The sequence below is a fragment of the Haemaphysalis longicornis genome, unplaced genomic scaffold, assembly GCF_048455015.1.
Source record: "Haemaphysalis longicornis isolate Haplotype H1 unplaced genomic scaffold, Haemaphysalis longicornis Haplotype H1 scaffold_10, whole genome shotgun sequence".
Lineage (NCBI taxonomy): Eukaryota > Metazoa > Arthropoda > Arachnida > Ixodida > Ixodidae > Haemaphysalis > Haemaphysalis longicornis.
Genome location: NW_027526204.1, coordinates 135,426,476 through 135,446,370, shown reverse-complemented (window position 1 = coordinate 135,446,370; position 19,895 = coordinate 135,426,476). Strand labels below are relative to the sequence as shown.

Sequence of the window (19,895 nt, the reverse complement as noted above, 5' to 3'; positions counted from 1 at the left end):
AGAGCTGCAACTCCACCTCAGAAAACATTGTATCCAGACTGGACGTCCCTGGACTGATTTAATCCACTTTTAACCCTTTGAGGATTTTTGCCGTATATGTACGGTTTCAACCCTCCATTTGAAATTTCGCACCCCAATGACGATGCACGCTCACTGGGAGGTACTGGAACCTCCTAGGACTTACAAAAAGTGTTTGAAATTTGATTGCGCTGCCTTCTTGTGGAGATAAACAGAACTCTTTAGCTTCAGCACATAGCGCGATCTGTGTCAATGCCCTTTCGTGGTTTCAGTTTCGTCCTGCGATTGCAACAAGGGCACAGGAAATGATTTTTATCTTTATTGGCACTCCCTTGAAGGGGCGGAGGGGGAAGTTGATTTCTATCTATATTGGCGCTGTTCTTAACTTGCTTATCACCGACGCTCATGAGATATTCTCGCTCGCCTTGTTTACAGAGGTTCCTTCGAGTTTTTCAGATGCAGGCTGAACAAACTCTTCAGGCCAAATGAACTGTCCATTCTCTTGACACCGATAGCGACGACACTTCCGACTCCAATTTCGCTCCATTCACCGAGTTTTAATCGGAAGACAGTGTTTTTTTCCTCCAGAAGAGGACAGCTGACCTTTGGACGACGACCTGCATTCGACTAGTTCGACCCCCGACCTCAGCGCAGCAGCAACATTCCGAAAGCGGGCAAGACGCGATGGCGCCGGTGGGACAGAGGCGATTTTTCGCCACGTCTTTTCGTCACCTTTTGACAACTCGCAATCAGGGCAGGTTGCGGCCTCTCTGCTCCCGCCAGAAGCAAGTGAATTGGATTATTTCACTGTTTTTCAATGAAGAACTCTTGTCGCTCATCGCCGTGGAAACCAACAAGTACCGGAGTGAAAAAGCAGGTGCATGTCACTCCGGCGCATCGCAGCTCAGGGCCTCGGTGGCCGTGGACCTGCCAGAGCTTCACTGCTTCTTGACAATAATGCTGCTTATGGGCCTGGTGCAGAAGAACACCCTGCTGGACTATTGGTCGACAGACTCTATGTTGGTGACTCCGTTTTTTCGGAGATTTTTTCTGTGAATCACTGTTGTTCTGCTGCACGTCCTGCACTTCATTTCGATAACGGAACAATCCAATCGCCTAAGGGCCATCAGACCGGTCATGGAGGCCATTCAGGAAAAATTTTCATGACCTTTTTCCCATACAAAGATTTATGCATAGATGAATCTCTGATGCCTTGGAGAGGCCGCTTATCATTCCAGCAGTGCATACCATTCAAAAGACACCGGTTTGGAGTGAAGATGTTCATGATGCGCGACGTGAAAACTGGGCATGTACCGAGGTTTCTACTTTGTACAGGAGCTGCAGTTAGCCTGGCCAAAAGAAAGGAGCTCGGTTAGGCGGGCTCTGTTGTTGCCGACTTTCCGGCAGACTTTCTTGGAAAAGGACACTGTTTGCAGACAATCGGTAAACAAGCCAATTTCTACAGAGCAACAAAACAAGTTCATGTGGAACTGTGCGATTCAACAGGAAGGGCCCGCCTTCTTTCAAAAGGAAGATGAAGAAGGGTGAAATAGAAAGCTTCCACACAGACACTCTGCTTGCCTTGAAATGGTGTGACAAGCTCGAAATCACTATGTTGACATCAATGCATGGACCCCAGAAGCAAGGTTCCGATTATGTAAACAGAGTGACCGGAGAGAAAAAAAAAACTGCCTGCGTACTTGACCACGAAGAAAATCGGACTCGTCGACAGAGTAGACACGCAGATGAGCTTCAGTGAAAGCCTCAGGCAAACTTGGAAGCAGAGCTAAAAGTTATTTTTTTCTCCTGCTAGAAATGTTACTGCTGAATGAATTTATTCTCTACCGCGAGAGAACTGGCACCCCGGAAATGCTTTTTAGAAAAAAAGTCGCGACCCAAATATTGGAACAGTACAAGACCCAGATCCAACAAACAAGGCGAACCACAGACAATCCGCTGTGACTGACAGCGTGCCGCTTTCAAGAGAGGGTGGGTGCCTCAGACAGGCAGCCGCACACAAAGATGTGTGTGTGCCAACACAACTAGTTGCTCATGTGCACAGATTGCGATAACGCACTGTGCAAAGACCAGTGTTTCAAGGAATACCACACTTTGAAATACTATTGAACGTTTTGCACTTCTGAGTGATGCAGACACCAAAATAATGTTCCAAATCCCCCCCCCCCCCGATTTATTCCCGATTTTACAATTTTGTACATTCAAATTCCACAATAAAGTATTTTGAATTTATTTGACCATCTGGGAGTTTTCTTCAAAAAAATTCATCCTTCAAAGGGTTAACCAGCACAAGACACTGTGCACTTGTGTCAAAAATACAGTGCACATAAAAATACCATGACACATAAAAATCGAACCCACAACTAGGTGACTAACAGCCATTTTCTTTTCTCGCTTGGAAACCGTAAACAGCCTTAATTAAAAGAGTATAAAGGGAGATCCAACGGTTTAGCTCAGGCAAAAAGGAAAACAGGTTTTCAACTGTTTTCAACCGAAAACAGCTGTTTTCAACCCAAATGGCGTTGGGCAGACAACCTATTATACAATGAAACGTGCTCCTTATTTGCTAACCAATTTCCCCGAGCACCATCTGTGCCCACCATGTCTTGAAAGTATACGTGTAAATGGGACAGCTGAATCATGCCTTTCTAATGAATTCCCTATTTCCCCCGAATATACCACTGGCTCACACGCACAAGTGGAATTCATCAGAAAAAAAAAAAAACTCACCTTGTGGGTATTGGCGGAGGGTTTTGTTTGGCCAGGTCGATGAAGTTTTCATCGTCCACCAGCTCGTCGGCTGCAGCGGACTCATTCGAATACTCTAAGGACGATCCTGTGGGGATGATCGACAACACCAGCGGTGAAGGAAAGCAACAAGCACGCCCGTACACCCACCCGTCCTCAATTCTGCAATTGCAAGCTGTAGCGCTTTAACCGCAAGTTAGCCAACACACCGCGAGCTAATATGAAAAGCTGCGCTAGATGCAAACAAACAGTCAAAAAGGACATTTTCTAGGTTTTCCAGATTTTTTTTTTTTATCGGTGCCCGAGACATTCCCCACCTAACGTTTCTTTTTAACGAATTTCAGGTGGAACGAGGGTGGGAGATGAATTGCGGTTTTACAATACTGTAATGCGTGCAGGCTCTCACTCAGCAAGAAAACACTTGGGCTGACGGAAACAACAGCGGGTCCATGAAGGTCAAGTGCCAGGACGTGTGCACTGCTCTCGCCTACTAGACTACTGGACAACCCCAGTGCATCTCGCAATCTGTGTGGCCACTCAACACAGCGAGTTTACATTGGCTTGCAGCCTATGCCATTTCAACGCCATCGCCAAAATTGCAAGGCAAGCAATGTGGAGGGGCAAACAGTGTGACACAAGGTGTCAGAATCGATTCACATCAATTCGCCCTACTGAAAGAACCCGTACGATTCAAACTGCGCTGTGAATACGCCAACTTCAATTATCCCATGCCCAACCCCATCCATTTTCTGGTTGCAGAGATCAACGGGATGTTGTATGCGGCAACTTTAATACCGAGTGGAAGGGATGTGAACCCACGGCGCGACAGTGGTGACAGCAGTGACCGAAGCAGCTCACCTAAAGAGGGTGACCGCGAAGACTGCGTGCAGGACGCCTTTGCGTTGCCATTGTCCGTGCTCCTCCTGTTCTCCGTGGACCGCTTATCTGGGAGACGCACAAACACGCACCGATGGCTATCAATCACCCACACAAAGAGGAGTACGGAAAAAGAACGGGGCCGAGATAAGGGAAACAAGAACGCACGTACGCTTTTCGGTCGACCATTAGTCCCGCCCCCAAAACCACAGCACTGTAATTTGACAAATGACTCCAGTTTCGGGCCGCCATTCATTTTGCGCATCACACGCCAAGAGTGACTGCACCTTCAGGCCTTCATTATTATTACACTACGCCGCAGATAAGGGTGCACTTCAAATAGACAACGCCTGATGCTCGAGGTATAACATCACAAAGCTGAAACAGACAATTGTAATTTTCTCAGTTTAAGTTCAGCTGCTCGCAGCGTTGAAGTTTCATTCCATTCAACACGTGCAACCAATTAACAACACGATAAAAGCTACGATTCCCGCGCACTTTATGATGCGACAGGACAGGGCACTTAAATGCAAAATGACTAAGAACACCGGTTAACTGCCACTTCATTGCGCAGAAGTAACCTGCTGAAAGCAGCAAGAACAACTGGGAAGAACGGTAAAGGTGGAAGTACGTACCAGCAAACAAAAAGTCCAGACCGGACCTGCTGTACATCTCCGCCCCGGCAGCAAGTGTTGCTGATCTGCAGATGTACTGCGGAGGAAAAGCACACCCATAGAGTATAAGCGAAAGCGTTTGAACACTTTAACGCGGATAAAACGAAGTGTTGCTACGGTAATTATCATCCCTACAATGAAAGAAGTTAACAGGAAGAGGGGCTATTGATCTAACACCCGTATGCTCCACCATTACATGTTGCTAACGTCATCACAGGCCACGCAAAAAAGGAAATCCCGCCATCTCCACAAAGTGAATGATGATGAGTGGGACGAAGCTCCAATGCTTATCGGTAAAACCGTGAAACATTCGCCCACACATCATATAAAGATTCGACACGTTGTTATAGGGGTGATTGTATATACACTTATATAGACTGTGTTTATTATTTGCATATCGATGCAATTATTTACACTTATATACACACAAGATGTAACCATTTACATATCGATGAAATTATATACAAGGATTACATTACTGATTACAAAGCTGTGGGACGCGAGTATGCAGCGGAGCAGCGGAGACTGAGGAGTACAGGTGTATGCCGTGCCGCCTTGAGCAGCGGCACGCCTTCTAGCGGGCGACCTATGAACTATTGCACAGCTGCGCCTCTGGCGGTCGCCTCGAGAACTAGTGGGCACAGCACGCCGAGGGACTTTCCCCGAGCATGAGGAGCTTCGCCCCTAAAAAAGGGAGAGATTTGAGTGGAAATATCAATCCTATGTAAGTGGCTCCACAGTTTTCAACACTACTATGACAGGCAGAAGCCCCCCCCCCCCCCCCCCCCTCTTTGTAAAGATAAACGACTGCGGCAGGGTCCTACGGTCTGACTTGCAGCAAGCTCGCCGCGTGAAACGCAATGCTTTGGGTGGAATCGCTTGGACCAGTTTAGGTTGCTGCACTAGTCCCTTGACAACTATGGAATGCTGGGATTCCTTTGCTGTAAACAGATGGCACCCCCAGTCCAGTCATCTCCACTCATCTACAGCCATCTCCCCCAGCCCGGCTGCTTCCTTCATCCACCATGTTTTAACTTGCAGTGGGAACGGTCGAGACAAGACGCCCCACAATTCTGACCGTGAAATAAGACCCCGGAAAGAATTGCAACCCGCATGGTCCAAAATAAAGCAAAAGGTTTCAAGAAAAGCATCTCCTGCACAGATGGTCACAGGGCACCCTACACTGTGTGCAAGCCCACTATTTCTAGCAGCAAACGTATTCCCACTATTTCTAGCAGCAAGCGTATTCCCACAGCCACTAACAGCACTACCCCCAGGGCACCCCACCAACAACAGGGCCGCATGGTTTCAATTCCCTTTGAAAATCCATGTGGCCAGGGGCCATGCAGACAAAACACAAGTTTGGTTCATTTGAAAGGTGGCCTCGTTAGAATCGTACTGACACCACTTTTAATGCACACTCCGCTCAAATAAGCTATGTAATTAAGAAAAAGGGGCCTGCAACAGAACCTTGTTATGTCATATACCCAGCTGTGGGATTGGCTGAAGCCGGCACAAGCAAACGCAAATTAGGCACAGCCTATAAGCTTGCCGAAGGAGCTATCTGCAGTTAGATGCAATGCATTTTACAGCAGCGAGGATGGTGCAGCAAGCATTGAAAATTATGAAAATACACGTAAGCATAGGAGTACTGATGCGCACTGCTGTTGGTACTGGGCGCACAATGCCTTTTTGAGCTGCACAGCAGCCCACCACTTTGGAGTTGTCTTACACGACACTGGCCAATTGGCGTAAGCCACGTTGTCTTATGTGACCCTGTTTACCCTATGTTTCATGAAACATTACTTTCTGCCAAAACAAAAACAAGCGAGGTGTAAATATGGTAAAAAACAAAGCAAGGACGAACAACCGTCTGTGATGATGATGATTGCTATTGGTTCCCCCTTTGAAGTGGGGTGATGACGTGTCATCTTATCAAAAAGGACTGATATACCTATGTTTTATACTCTTGGTTTAATACTAGTACTGCTTAGGACAGGCACAAAAAAAACTTTTTCCTGTTATAGGTGGTAATGTCCTAGGCAATATTCCCCTCTCTGCTTTTCGTCCACCAGCATTCTATCTTTTTGTCCCCTCTACAGCCTTGAAGTTAACTTCCTCTGTGATGCCCTTAAATCCTAGGGCTTCTGTAAGCCGAATATTTCCCTCATGCAAATTTGGATGGATATCCTCACATTCTAACACTATGTGCCGCATAGTTTCTGTTTCTTTGCCGCAGACCACGCATACCCCATCATTTCGTGAATACTTCCCCACAAAGGTCTTAGTTCGCAAGCAACCTGCTCTAGCCTTAAAAAATCAAACCACTGCCCTGGGAATTATCGCAGAAATTTTCCTTTCTGATGTTCAATTTCTCAGCCTTGTACATCTCTAACGACGTTTTAGCTTCCATTTTTTCTCCGTGGCCGACTATGGTAGCACCACGTGGCAGGACTGACGCCAAGCAAGGCTGCAGAGTCGAATGACGCAGTGGAAACCTGTTTGAATACCTGCCCTTGTGACTTCACGGCAGACGTAACAAAAACACATGATTTGGCGGGAGAATCAAAATTTTAACCTAAACTGATTAATTTCTCAGTGAAGACGGCATCGTTTGCTGCCGGACAAGCGCTGGGGGCACTACAGAACATGAAATCTTTCGGATAAAACAAACTTGCATTTTGTCTGCATGGTCCCTTTAAAAATGCACCCTTTGAAGCCCTTCCTTGCGAGGCACGGGATCCAGCTGCACCCCTCAGTCTAGGCATCATATTGTTGCAAACATGTCTTGTTTATTTTTCGCTACAAGTGCCTGGCCATAGCTGGCTACTATCTTATCCTTTCTGAGCTGATCGCACATTTGCTCTTATTGCCAAATGCCGTGCCGAGCAGTCTTGTTTGATAAAGGAAAGGTTTCGTCCTGTCGTCACCGACCTAGACTGCAGTTCTTTGATCAACAATGTTCTTGGTCCAAGCCGATGGTTCAAAAAGAGTTCCGGGAGATTAGTGCTTACAGGGAGAAAAGCAGCAGCATTCGATTCCCCGTCACTCGACTGTGCGTGCCACTTGGTTGACTGCTGCTTCACAGCTTGCATTTCCTTCCGTCTCTACTTGAGAGCACAAGTTCACCCCAGTAAACGTTAATTTCCAGCAAAAGCCTTTCTTCGTTCTTCACTGCGCGACTTTACACAGTCATGGCACCACCATGACCGCAAAGGTCGTTACTGGAAAGCGTACCACGTTAGTGGCTCTACGCATGCCTTCTTGCCAGCTGTAAAGAGAGCCAGTTTTTCCTGCATCGAAGAAATGAGCCATGCCTGGGTCGTACCTTTCCTTCGTAGAGGATGACCGGAACGGGGAAGCGCGTACGGCACCTCGCGATCCGGGCTTTATGGATTTGCACACGCAAGTCGTGCACATCGATCTGTACACCCACCCCACCAGCCGGTCTGCAAGGCAAAGGGCGACAGTCGCTGAGCCATCCATAACCACATGGTCCCTCATTTCAAACACAAAACTTAACCCTTTGCAGTCCGTTGTTGGGCCATGCCCGACACGGCAGCGATACGTACATAGCAACACGGGCGTAGCGGTCCACTGTCAGGGTATGCCCGACTTCGGTGTTAAATTTTGCGGTTTTTCTCACAAGTGACAAAGGTTCGGCCATTCTGGTCCGGACCTTTTATCCACTTTCCGGACTAGAACGGCCGGATAAAAGGTACAGACCACAAAGGGGTAAAACAGTTCGCCTTGAGGCACTGCAACCCTGAGCCACAAACACTCCCCTTGCGTTGCCAATGAGAAAAATCAACCTCTGATACGCATCTAGACATCCACAGGCATCATATCTCACCAGAACACAAATACGCACATGTGCATGTGAAACAACATAAACAACACTTGTTTGCTGCACGTCAGTTCACGTTGTGCCGCGGCTTAGACTAAGAACTAAGCTGGAGCTTCAGGTTTTTTGTGGCTACTACACCATCAGCTGTGCAGGTGGTACCAGTAGCTGGCTGGCATGTGTAGAAGCATACACTTCTGAAGCCACTAGCACTCAAACTTGGCACAGAAATTGCCCCCAACGCAACAGTGAAACCAGCCTGTATGTCAGCTCAGGGGCTAGTTTTCCTTCCCCCTGCTATTTTCTCCTTCGTTTCTCAGTGGTTTCAATGCAACGTGTCTTTTAGTAGCCCACGCAAATAATTTAGGCAGATTTTCTGCATGCATTGAAAAGGGTGTCCTTCCCAAAGAGGGAAGCTGGCACTGACTGCCTCACAACAGTTTGACCCGAGGAAATGCTTAGCAGAATGCAGCACTTAACTGCATACTGTACACCAGCTGCGAGAGCAGTGAGCTGACCTTACAACTAAAACAGAAGCACAATTATCAAGAGATAACATTCTATAACTTCAACTTTTCTTTTCCTGTTACGCCCCCACCAGAAGAATGCGTGTTGCACGGATGAATGCAGCTATGTGCATTCCCTCCGGGCAGCCACGCTGAGCAGCGATTAACGATATCAGCTGTCATGCAGATGCGAGTGTTTTTGCTAGTAATGTTTTGCTACAATTAAAGTGAAAAGCAACTGGGAAATTAAAAGGGCCATTAATCTGCTCACATCACTACAAATATCAAAAGACAATAGCCTTCTGCCTCCCTGTCTTCTCTTTCCTGCCCCCCTCTCACACTCTTTCCCTCCTTACACGATAAACACTGTGGAGGTTTCCTAGGTCGACTCAATTTACTGCTTGCATTTACTGCATTTTACTGCTTGCACCATCTGCTGGCACCTTTCGTTACAGATGCACTCCTTGGAATGCCGCCAGAGGGCGCTTTCTGTTTGTGGGTCAAAACTGTTTTCAAGCCATATTTTTTTTTTATTTGCTATAGCAAAAATCAAGCAGCCATGTATTTTTAATTAAAATCACAGTGCAAATAACCATTTTGTATTCATGTCTTGCGTCAAATATGCTCAATGTTTTCTTTTCGCTCGACAGTGCTGACAAGCATGACCGTCGCCACCAGATTTAATAGTATGGAGATGTTTTGCATATATAAACGTCGCGCTGAAAGATTCTTTTAACTTTTGGCCTGCCGACTGAACCGTGCGAGAGACATACAGACCAAAATTTTCGTGTTCAAGTCTTTAAAACCGAAACCGGCGTCACTGCACGGTGGCATTCCCAAACCACCAGTAACGATTCCCAAATTAACTTGCCTGATAGCGGTGTCGCCGTTCGGGCCGCCGATGGGTTGCTGCAGCACGACTATCCGGGTGGGATAGGTGCTGCTCATGCAGCCCTGCTCGTTCTCAATGACCTGCAGGGGTGGGAAGTTCAACAGGTCAGCATCACCCAACAGAAATTAAATTGATTAATGCGGTAAGTAGGCGAGTGACGACTCGAGTACAAGCGCAACTCTGCTTTCAATGAACACGGCAATAAGGAAATCGCACTACATGCAGGGTGGGCTACACCTGTACATGGTACTAGTATGCACAGCAGTGGAAAGATTAACTGGCAGTCGTTGAGTTCCTCCTGTTGATCTAGGAAGGCTGGGAAAATGTTCAATTATTTGGTTCCGTAACAACGGGAAAAAAAGTTAAACATAAAAGCTCGGAGATGAGAATAAAAAATGAGAGTTGACAGGTTCCCAAGAAAGTCATTAATGTGCATAAAATAATTCAAACTACAAACCACCTGAATGAGGCGTGAATGGCAAGCAAAAAGGGAAGGAACCTGTCTACCCTAGCAAGGCACACAAAGCCTCCAGTAGTTATCACCTTTATTAATTCCTCAATTTTTAATAAATAAAAGCAAGACTCAGTGCATCAGAACAGTTGCAATAGTCAGCAGCAGAGTTTCCCCACCCACCTTGAAAACATAGTCCTTGGCAAAGAGGTCTTCGCACTTCTGCTGGATGTCTGCAGCCTTTCGAGCCTGCAACAACAACAACATCAGGGGACAATGACTACGACGCAGCGCGCTTACGTACGTCACCACTCTCGCGCGTATGACAGCCTTTATGCCCACACCCTACGAACACTGAAAGGCAAAATTCACTGCCGTTCTCAGCAAGGAGAAAACATGCAATGGAACACAAGTACGGCAGACATTTAACAGGAACATTTTTCACAAACAAAAAAAAAATGTTCAAGTAAACCAATTTATGTAACTGTAAAAAAGCGCAATGTATAGAGCATGTCTCTCTCAACAGTGTTTGACATTAAAGTTGTGCCGTGGGAAAGTGCGAGCATGCTGGTTTGTTATGCGGTGAAGCTAGTGTCCACAACTGTGCAAATGAAATTTTTCAAAGAAAGAAAAAAAGAACATCATGAAAGGTAAGCGATTCTGCATATTTTGTGCTTCAGCCCATTACTTAGCCATGCGTCCCACTGCCCAGGCCTTTTGTTGCATTTAAATTCACTTCGCGATCATTGTCTACGTTATCTCCGCACAAACAACCCTTGTCCTCCATTAAAAATTATCAAGTAGTATTTTTTTTTCACTTGGCAGTATTCTTACTCAGTTACATCTAAGGAAAAAAAAAAACGAAAAACAAACCATACCCTCTGAAAACACCATGGGTCATGAGGTTTGGAGTCACAACCCTTTCAACCAAAAATAAAAGAAAGGTATCATTCTTGCTAGTGTGTGCACCCCACTATCATGCTACTTGATAAGCTGTGACAAGTAAAAAAAAACAACAGACAAAGAGCACACAGTGATAGCACCATCTTTCCTAGAACAAAGCCTCATAAGCCAGTTCAAAAAAAAAAAAAAAAAAAAAGAAGAAGAAGAAGAAAACCACCAACAGAGCAAGGAGGGGCATATCGCACTGCTATCACTGAGCCTATCGTGTAACGTCAGAAGCCCTCACAGCTCGTGCCACAGGAAAACGCCGTCGCAAAACAGCAATGAAGACAATGGGCGAGAGTTTTTTTTTTTCTTCGAAGGGTGTGCATATACTAGGCGACATCACCTTCAACCCTTTCCTATCGTGCGTCGATCCTGACCTGTCACCAGAGTGCTCTTGTATGGGTCAAACACCAGTCCTGAACCCCCCAATAAACTGTTCTGCTAGTAAAGATTAATGTTCTAAGCTCACTACATGGTGCCATCCTGGGGGAGATCTTTTGAAATCGGTAACTGCCCTGTTTCATTCACCCTATATCAGATAAATTGCTGCACAACGTCGTGAAAACCGACGAGTCCTGCCCCCATAAATAATCCAACCCCAACACTTCTTGCCACGCTTGTACCAACACCATTTACCTGAATAAGAGTCTTGTGACAGACTTCCCAAAGCACATGACAAAAACCTGAAACACACGCTTGAAATGGTGTCTTTAAATGTACGACACCGTGGAAACATCACAATAAAGGACCAAAAAATTTAAGCCCCTCACTCCACTTTCTTTCAAGTCGTTTGACATCTGAAAAATGAATTCCAATTAGCGCTGCACGGCAGTATTTTATAAGTAGCCAATAGGCCATTCAACCTTTCCAAAGTCCTGGGTCCATGGTGAACACCGAGCCAGCCAAGGCGCTCATTTCTTGCCCTTAAAGGGACCAGCAATGAAACACGTTCGGTTCATTCAAAAGATTGCCTCATTAGAATCATACTGACACTACTTTTAATGTGAACTTTGCTCAAATAAGCTACATAATTAGGAAAAAGGAAATGGCCATGCAACCATTAGCCCATTTCCCACAACAGAACCTGTGATGTCATATGCCCAGCTGTGCAATTGGCTGAGGCCGGAAAAAGCTAACTCAAATTCGGCAGGGCTTATAAGCTTACCAAACAAGCTGTTTGCGCTTAAATTTAGGACACATTATTTTTATAGCAGTAAGAATGGTGGGGTAAACAGTGGAAAACTTGAAAGTAAACATAGAAGCACCGATGCGTACCACTGTTGGTACAGCGCGCACTATGCTCGTTTTAGCTGCACGGGACTGCGGTGCTTTGGGGTTGTCTCGGACAACAATGCTCGAATGGCGAAGCGACGGTGTCCTACGTGACCATATTTGTAGAGCGAACACCATGTTTCACGAAACGATTTTCTACTTTAACAAAAGCAAGCCAGGTGCAAATACGGTAACAAACAAAGCAAAGGCAGAAAACGGCCTGGCACAGTATGGTAGTACCATCTAGGAGGACTGACGGTAAACAAGGCTGCACAGCCTAATGGCACACTAGGTTTCGCGTGATCCTGTTCTTGCGATGTCACTGCAGACATCGCGAAAACACACGATTTGGAGGGAGAATAAAAACTTTAACCTAAGTTGATACAGTACCAAACATGCAATTGCAAAACACAAATGGTATGCACCCTATACACGCAAACAATTGCAAGTCGTATGGGCCCATACAACTTTTTTTTTTTCAACCTCCCCAAATCCACTACATACATTTAGAGTGCCTCTCTTGTTTTTCTCCACATTTACTCGTTTCACGAAAAATAAAAGCCCACACTGGTCTCTTGAAGCCGCCCTGCCTGCCTAGAGCCACCAAATAAGTTTTATTTAGTGACACTAATTGCCCTCAGAAAAAATAACATTTATATTAGCAATGTTTATTTTCATGTGAAGTATTTTCAGTAATGCTGTTCATGTGAAAGTTACAAGTTAGCTCTTGACGAGAGGTACAGAACAATTTTCAGTGAACACAAAATTCAAAGCACAGCCAAATCCCACCGGAAGTAAATAAAGTTCGGAACGAAAAATAAGGTTTTCCGCCACGTTCGCTCGCACTGCAAGCAGTGAATCTAGGTTGCGCTCTCGTATCTCGCTTTTCTGCCGCGCGCACACGAGGGCAAGCGCCCGTCACTTTACAAACTGAAGTTCAGGCTATGTGCCGCTACAACAAAACGGCATCCACTGCGCACAGCGCGACAGAATGGAAATAAAAATAAATAGTAGAGGAAGGGTGAACTCCAGGGGGAAAAAAGCGTAATTAGGCGCCCAGGGGGTGTGGCAGGCGCCAAGCCCCAATACTTTCGCACGCCCCGCGAACAGAAAGAACTCGTTCTGTTCTAAATTAAAACTTGCCGCCACCGCCACGCCGATAACCTAGATTTCGACCACACCGCGCACAAGCCGGCAGAGGGGCTGTGAGGGGGGCAAACACACGGTAAATGTAACGCCCGGTCACAGTTGTCATTCAGTCACGAGGCAAAGTTCACAAAACCCATTAGCAGCACTTCTGAAAGTTGGGAACAAATTCCCAGCAAACACGAGGGAGTCTGTCATGGGGTAGTGGCACAGTTCATACCAGCCCTCGTGGCAGGATGTATGATTTAACATCTGCATACCGGCTGTGCGTGAATTGCTGCACCGTCGTTTCGGTTGCACTGCGCGCAGACATTTACACAGCGCCTTCTTTTGTTTTCAAGCCCGGACAATCAGTAAACGCGTTTCTTAAGCTATTCCCACGCGCAGTTTCAAAACTTTCAAAGGCATGCCCGAAAAACGACGTGTTTTGACATGGGCCGAGAGTTATCACAAGACAACGTAACGGGCCTATGTCTGCAGTATTAGAATACGTGTTCTCAAGCGCAATTACGTATCACGAAGAGTTATCTAATCCGGCGTTCTGAATTGTAAATTACGTCCGACAGCGACGCCCGCAAGACGCGCAGCCGACAACCTGCCGATGAGCGCTCGTGAGACACGTGAGCTGTAGACGCGCCCTTGTCGTCAGCAGCTGACGCTAGCAGAGCAGTCTTCAAGTTATTTTCTAGCGTTGCTGAGTAAACGAGCGCGTCTTGCGAACTCAAACCACGGGCTTACAGCACAGAGATTTTGATAACGTGTCGCGCTTTTCACCTGTTCGGCGTTGCTCGTGGCGGCACTGAAGGCTGTTTTCGTGCAATACTCCACGAGGTTCTGGAGATCCGACGTATTTACAATGTCCATTTGCGACGGCTGACGTGGAGAACCCATCGCTCCTACGGTCGGACTGCCGGCGCGCCTAAGAAACGCAGGTTTATGCTGACACCACCGACGCATACCACGCAGCCAGCAGACGCCATGTTGACAATTTATGACAAGGGTCATGTGACGCTGCCACAAACGACACTGACGACACCTGCCCTTCAGGGGAGGAATTAACCCACCATTTCGGCGGGTGAGGAGGCACGCTAGGAGGATGTGACGTCCAGTTTGTTCCCAGCGTTCCCAGCGTTGCGTTCCCGCGCGGTATGTTTAAATTTTTCCGAGTGCTGCCCACACGGCGTGAGCACCGTAGCGATTCAAGTAGTTGCGTTCGACTTTTGCGGTCGACGCAAGAACTCGCAAAGTGTCGATGGTTGTCGCCCTGCCAGTCGTCGTTCAACAGCTGCAGCGTCTTCTGGCTCTACGGCTTTGCAGTTCGCCGTGGGCGTTCAACTGTCCACCATCGGCCGACCAGGTGAGCGCTCCTTTTTGGCGGGTTTCCAATCAGTTCGCATATCTCCTAATGAAAAGCTTGCTTTCTGCTCGCGGCAGTTATACTAGCGACGTTTGCGAAATTCCTAATGGCACGTTCTCACCGCCGTGCATTATTGTCGCTGTCTATGCTGCTCTGTTCGCGTCTGTCGGCGATTGCGAGCTGTTGACGGTTTGTTGCACGGCCCGGAAGCTCGTTCGCATGCAAACCCGTCACAGCCATAGCGCTTCTTTGTTTCTCCTTCAATGTGGCGTCATTAGCATCGCTTGTGATCCTCTACGATTTTTCTAGGCAACGTGCCTTGTGCTAACCTAATGTTGTAACGAAAATGAACTTGCTGTACGATCTATGCGTGAAGTTAGAGCGTGAAGCAGCATGTTACAACGCCCTCACGAACCACACGCGCACACGAAAACCTGTTGGCAAGGTTTTCGTGTGCGCGTGTGGTTCGTGAGGGCGTTGTAACATATGCTGCGCTTTAGCCTCTTGCACCTCTTTACTGCATCTAGTACTCTTGCTTGCCAGGAGTACTGCCTGCCAAGGGATGCCTACTTGTTATGTTTTCATATTTAATAGTGAACTAATCAGCGTTCTATAACTGATGGAAATTCAGCGGGAACGACCCGGAAAACAACGCAGGGCAGGAGCACTGCTTGTGTGGTTTTCTCTGTCGTTTGCCCTTCTTTTCAGTCGTAAATTATTTACTGTTGCGTGAACAGTGTTTCATTCTTCACGTTTCATTTCTTCCTCTTGCAGCATCTCTTGACTGCAGTCACGGTGCCCCTAGCCTGCCTGCAGCTCTCATCCTGCCATTCCAGTGGGAACTGATGTCCGCAGGCCACTTGTCACAACCTAACGGGTTCCTGCCCTTGCCTGGCTTATAATTGATGGTATACTTTAAATACACCGCTACGTTCTCTCTGTGCATACATTTAAAGGAGCCACGAAGAGAAAATGCAAGTTGGTTTTATTCGAAAGATTTCGTGCTTTATAGTGCCCCCAGCGCTTGTCCGGATACAAACGGTGCTTTATTCACTGAGAAATTAAACAGTTTAGGTTAAAATTTTGATTTTCCCGCTCAATCGTGTGTTTTCGTGGTCCCAAATGACATCACAGGAACCGACCGCTCTGCAGCCTAGAGTACCTTCATTCACGCATCCGCCGTACAGGGTAGAGACACGTATACGCTGGCGCCGCCATTTTCGGTTGCTCGCTCGCCGCCGAAGCAAGTCATTGTATCAAAACCGCACTAAAATTATCGCCGCAACGCGGTTTACTGAAGAAGTTTGAATCATATTGTCTGTTTCGTGTTGCTAGGTCTCGTGGGAAACGAAAAGAATAACGCTTTGAGCCCGTTGGCCCAATTGCGGCGGCACGGGACCGTTCAAAGGTTGTCTCCACCCTGTACAGTGGTGTTGGTTTGTTCCCGCGTTTCTTTACGTTCCGTAACCTAGATGGCGCCACCATACCGTGGCAAGCGTTTGGTTTGTTTTTGCCCGCATTTAAACCTGGCTTGTTTTTGTTCTGGGAGAAAATATTCGTTCCCTGAAACAGTGCTCGCTCGACAAATGGGGTCACGTAAGACACCGTTGCTTGCGTCAATCGGCCAGTGTCGTCTGAGACAACCCCAAGCCCCGTAGTGCTGTGCAGCTAAACCAAGCATGCTGTGCGCAGTACGAACAGCAGAACGCATCAGTACTTCTATGTTTACATGTGCTTTCGTAACTTCCACTGTTTGTCCCATCATTCTTATTGCTTTGTAAAGAATGTGCCCTAAATTTAAGCGCAAATCGCTCGTTCGTCTAGTGTGTAAGTTCTACCTAATTTGCGTCTGCTTCTGCCAGCCTCCGCCAATCGCAGAGCTTAGCTCATGTGACTGACATCATAGGTTCTGTTGCGGGAAATGAGCTGGTGGGTCGCATGACCATTCCCGTTTTTCCTAATTATGTAGCTTATTTGAGCGAAGTTTACGTTAAAAGTGGTGTCAGTATGATTCTAGCGAGACAATCTTTTGAATGAACCAAACTTGTGTTTTCTCTTCATGGCTCCTTTAAAGCGAGGGTTTACACTAACGCGGCGGTGGATAGCCATGAAGACAGCAGCGTGTGTACTGGAAATGCCAGTGAAAACAAAACAAAACGATCTATGGATCTATGCCAGCTTGACCGTTACAAGTCTTTCAGCGAGTATCAAAGCAATGGACAGCTAGGGATATCTCGTGCGCTATGTGTTCTTCCTTCTGTTTGTTTACTATTTGCTTGTATAAATTTACGAATTGATAGTATGAGTAAAATAGACAGAGAACAAATGGATTGCGTTGCTCTTGGAAATGCCTTACACGAAATAAAACTGCTTCATGCTAGTTCACACTTCTCAGTGCAGGAAAAAAGGTTCCGTATAACAAATAATTTGATGCACCCAAATCCATCTGTGATGAACATATGTCATGCATGGATTATTTAAGGGCATGTTATTAACTCTGGCAAAACAAGAAAGTGACCTCTTTGTTGTGCAGAAAACTAGTTTAGTAGTAATTTTGGCTTTTGCCGTCCAGTGTCAACAGGAACAGTAGCCTTGATGCACGACTTTGCAGACACTTTCCTGTCACCTTCCTTCAATGTCAACACAGTGGCGGTGACGACGCCTGTGCAATCGAAATCGCATGATGACAGGCAGTTACATTCTACCATGAGGAGCACCCTCCACAAGCCGTGAGGCCTTGCTCTGTTTTCTGCTGGGGCTCTTTTCGTTGCCAAGTGCCATGGTCTTTTTCGGTGAAGCTCCCAAAACAAGGTGGTCTTGTCCCTGTTCGAATTGTCATGTTGATCATACTTGTCACCCACAGCTTTCCAGATCATTCCGCTTGTCTAACCCAATTCTAATGTTAGTGTAGGGAAATCTGGTGTCGAGCAGCTTGCATTTCAAAGGGAAGAAATGTAGCAACTACATCAAGCACTAGCTGATTCTGTTGCTTAGTGCACTTTGCTGTGAGCTGTCCAAAGCACCACGAGGGGAACCAATGCTGGCCTTGTGTAGTGTACTACTTGGGAGCTGCAAAATTATAATGCACCTTTTATGTCGTTATATAGGGAGCCTCAATTTTTTATGCTGCAGAGGAAATCATGCCAATGCATGTTTGTAAATGTCCATTCCACCAACAAATTCACGGCATGCCTTGACAGTAAGCGTCTAGATAATCACCTGTATCCATTTATCACATGCCTGCAATTGGCACATGGTCAGATTTAGGCACCCTAAATGTAGCAACTGTAACAAACAATCTTCAAAACGATACCTTATCAGTGCGAAATCAATATGTGGCCCATTGACTAAGAAGCACGCGCTATCTGCTGTCTGTACTAGAACAACAGCTTGTAAATTGACCGGCAGTGCAAAGAGAACAAAGAGTGAATTGAGTTCAAAACAACTTTAGGAAGAGTTGAAACCACATTGGGGATCAAACCCAGGACCTCCCTAGTGGAAGTCCAGCACCACATCCTTGACGCCACCATAGCTCAGTGGCTCTAGCTGACCCAGGGAGCGCACTGTGACCTTAAACTGAAAAACGTCCACAGATACAAGCAACCCGACATACAATGAGTTTGAAATTTCTTGGCGATTCTTTAGGCCACACGCTCAAGCTACAACACATAGCCATAACATCCCCACTCAGGTGAATTGGCCAGTCACGATGATAGCTGCTGTCAGAAGCTCATGCATGGCTGTTTCACCAATTGCCGTTTATCTTAAAACAATGGTGCTTAAATTACGCATTGGCCAACTGCACCTCGTCGAGTATATTTTACGCTCCTGGCATTCTGCATTGGCCTTGTTTAGTGTTAAAGAACTACGTATTTGATCACATGTGAAGACTGCCATTTCTGTCAGAGAGCATTTCGTGCTTTCAACATGAATGGGTTGACTCTCATCATTTCAACACTGGCTGTGCACTTTGATTCTGGTGTCATAAACAGAAAACCTGGATAGAGTCAAAATACTGAAGAGTAAATTATACTAGGCTTATACATTGCACAGCCTAGCTGTAAACTTGAAAATTTGTATTTTTAGGTTTCACGTGGCAAAGCTTGGCGTAGCTTGGGCTAGCTATAAGGGGTACTGTAGTGGAGGGCTGTAGGTTAAGTCAGGCCACCTATGAATCTGCGACATGCTTTGAAATCTTGGCACACAGGCATTTTTTTTGTTCTGCCTAAACTAATGCTTTGGACCTTGCTTTGGCCAAAAAGTTTTGTATGGGTAAATCTGCACTATGCATCTACAAATAAGAATTGAACCGACCTACAGTTGTGCCCCTTTGAGAATACAGTGCTTGCCAAATATCGAAAATTGCATCCAACATTCCAGCAGTCGATTTGAGAAATGTACTTGTATGTCCAAGGGAAAAGCTCTAATAAAAAGTTACCCTACTTCAACTGCATTCCTTTGCATATTTACTTTATTTGAAATTTTTAGCACGAAAACAGCAAAACAGTACAAACAGGCAGTGCTGTCACTTTTCGTGCTCTCTCTCTCTCTCGTGCTTTGTTGTTTTTGCACTGTTTATTATTTTTAAAAATATGCCAAATTTGCCATTTTAGTTGGTTTCATTTGTTTTGATGTTATGCGGTGTTGCCAAGGAAACTAAATGTCACCTCCAAGAAAAAATAAGAATACCTAGCATTTGTAAGTATGCTTTTGATGGATAGGAACTCTCACTATGTGAAAGTGAAGCCAAGAAAACACCAAAGTCGTCACAAACACTGAAGAATGTTTATTGACATGGCATCGCATCACTTGCTGGGCATGCAACAAGGCCCCATAATGCTGCTCACAACAAGAGTGCGAAGCATGCTCCGCGGCTAAAACCACTTGATAAAAATACAAACAGGCGCTTATCTGCCCCAAGGTGACCCTGAATGCAAATGTGACATGCGCAACACTGGAAATCAACAAAAGTTATTGGGTCAGTTTGTGGGATAAGTGAAAAGTGCGGACAAAAGTTGCGGGCACTTTCATGTGATGGATGACGAGGCTGCTTGCATAAGACGGGGAGGACCATAGAGTGGTTGCTCAGTACTGTATGGTTACAAATAGGTGCCGTTGCTACTCACTGGACCAAAACTATTTGAA

The 19,895-nt window shown here is 46.2% G+C and overlaps 1 protein-coding gene across 2 annotated transcripts in view; it reads right to left on the bottom strand.

Annotated features, from left to right (window-relative positions):
• Positions 1-14,411, bottom strand: part of Edtp (Egg-derived tyrosine phosphatase) — a 34,421-nt gene extending 20,010 nt beyond the window's left edge. For both annotated transcript variants that reach the window (XM_077690859.1, XM_077690860.1), the window contains exons 1-7: positions 14,168-14,411; positions 10,211-10,276; positions 9,556-9,656; positions 7,663-7,783; positions 4,296-4,371; positions 3,643-3,729; positions 2,767-2,872 (exon numbers count right to left, since the gene is read on the bottom strand). In XM_077690859.1, the coding sequence (XP_077546985.1) occupies positions 2,767-2,872; positions 3,643-3,729; positions 4,296-4,371; positions 7,663-7,783; positions 9,556-9,656; positions 10,211-10,276; positions 14,168-14,398 (788 nt within the window). In that variant the 5' untranslated portion in view covers positions 14,399-14,411. The remainder of the gene's footprint in view (positions 1-2,766; positions 2,873-3,642; positions 3,730-4,295; positions 4,372-7,662; positions 7,784-9,555; positions 9,657-10,210; positions 10,277-14,167) is intronic.
• Between the last annotated feature and the right edge of the window lie 5,484 nt (positions 14,412-19,895).